Genomic DNA, 1672 nt, shown 5'->3' with positions numbered 1-1672 from the left:
CACTGCACGCTAATCGAACGCTGGTGCTCTGATAATTCAACGCATTCCTCGGAATCATTCATCGTTAGTGCTTTGTCTGAATTGCTTGATTCAAGATCCTTAGCAGCCAAGGTGCATTGTATACTTATAGAATGTTTATTTGAGTCAGTCGAGGGATCGTCAGGTTTTTCTAAAACTAGTTGGCTCATCTCAACGCCACTATTGTGCAAACTGTTGGATGAGCCATACACGGAGCTGAAAAATTAACCCAATAAAATTAATTTCCTTGTATTTCAATGCAAAAACGTACTTTTCTTCATCTGTGCTTTCATCGCCTTCCTCTAATATTTTGGTGAGTTCTTTAATCGCAGTTACTTCTGCAGTTGAAAATGGTGTAATTTCTCTATTCGATTCATCAAATGTATTATCAACCATCGAAACGGGCTGCTTCTCAGGATGAGCATGTAATTGAACCACTGCGAATTCTGCTGGACAATCCTCATGTGAGTTCCTGGTAGAATCTATACAGATCGTGCCTCGTTCGTACTTAACGGAGTTATGTGATTCTTCGTTATTCTCCAAATCAATTCGACTGTGAGAATTATTTTCCTCAAAGATTATCTCACTTTTTTCAAATTCTTTAACTACAACTGGCGATCCTAAAACAAATAAATTACAATACAACCCAATTCCAAGTTTTTAGTGTAGTATCTTACTGTTCGAAGACCTAGAAAAATGTAATCTAAAAGATGATTCTTCATCTGTTTCAAGCATTTGGCCATCATTTAATTCATCTTCGCTACTAGACGCAATCTCAATTATGTTGCTTTGGTTCACAAAAGACGGTTGATGTGACGGCTCTTGACAATCATCACTATCAGACAATACTGGATCTACAATATGTAAACAAATTATAAGTGAAGTTTGGCGAGCAGAAAACCGACAGAAAAGAAGCTAAATAATGGTGTCAAAAACAGAAATTAACCTTACCATAATCAACAGTCGCCAATGTATCAGCTGAAATATCTTGAATTTTATGTTCTGTGTTGCGTTTACTAGTGGATGGCCGATCTATTAGCTTATTTGGTGCCTTTTTGTCTTTTATGTCCTGAATAACTTGTCTCATATCCTCACTACCACTAGATAAATCTTCATATACTTTTATAGCGTTTTCTTGGTTGTCTTTCGAATAATTGTCTTGTTCTTGAGTCGAAATGTCCCCGATAGAGTCAGCCACAGTGGAGTTGGCCAACTCCTCATTGATCGTAATTGGACCAGTTCGGTTTTCGTCCTCTTGAATCTGTGTTTTATTGGGTTCTACTTCTTCGTCAGGAAAAACGTCTACAGTCTTAGAGACATATTTTCTCGAATTGTTTTGATCCATCAAGTCACCTATATTTAAATAAGGCATTTGCTTTAGGTTATTTGATTATGAAAAACAGTTATTTCATCATCATTAATCATTCGTTTCAAAGAGTTACTAGGTCTGGGAGCACGCGAAAAGAGGAGCTATTACCTCTTAAAGATGTGCTTTAAGTTTGCATCAACTAATGCAAGTTTCCTATTTATACAAAATACGATTGAGAAATTTTTTTATCAAAAGATACAACAACCTTGCACCCTGGCAGTTTTCTGTTGACAAACTTGTGAGCAGAGCTACAGCGTATTTGTGGTTCGATTTTAAATTGTGCTC

At 36.7% G+C, this 1672-nt stretch overlaps 1 protein-coding gene across 1 annotated transcript; it reads right to left on the bottom strand.

The window, feature by feature from the left end:
• On the bottom strand, positions 1 to 1401 carry LOC125505001 (the record flags this gene model as incomplete). Its single annotated transcript, XM_048667902.1, is given in 4 exon segments — positions 1 to 234; positions 290 to 638; positions 696 to 872; positions 970 to 1401. Coding segments are annotated over 4 exon segments (1181 nt in total), but the record flags the coding sequence as incomplete, so codon positions are not given.
• Between the last annotated feature and the right edge of the window lie 271 nt (positions 1402 to 1672).

The sequence above is a fragment of the Dendroctonus ponderosae genome, unplaced genomic scaffold, assembly GCF_020466585.1.
Source record: "Dendroctonus ponderosae isolate FM_Combo_2020 unplaced genomic scaffold, Dpon_F_20191213v2 Dpon_F_20191213_600, whole genome shotgun sequence".
Lineage (NCBI taxonomy): Eukaryota > Metazoa > Arthropoda > Insecta > Coleoptera > Curculionidae > Dendroctonus > Dendroctonus ponderosae.
Note: the sequence above shows the minus strand (reverse complement) of the source record. Positions and strands in the feature narration are given on the sequence as shown.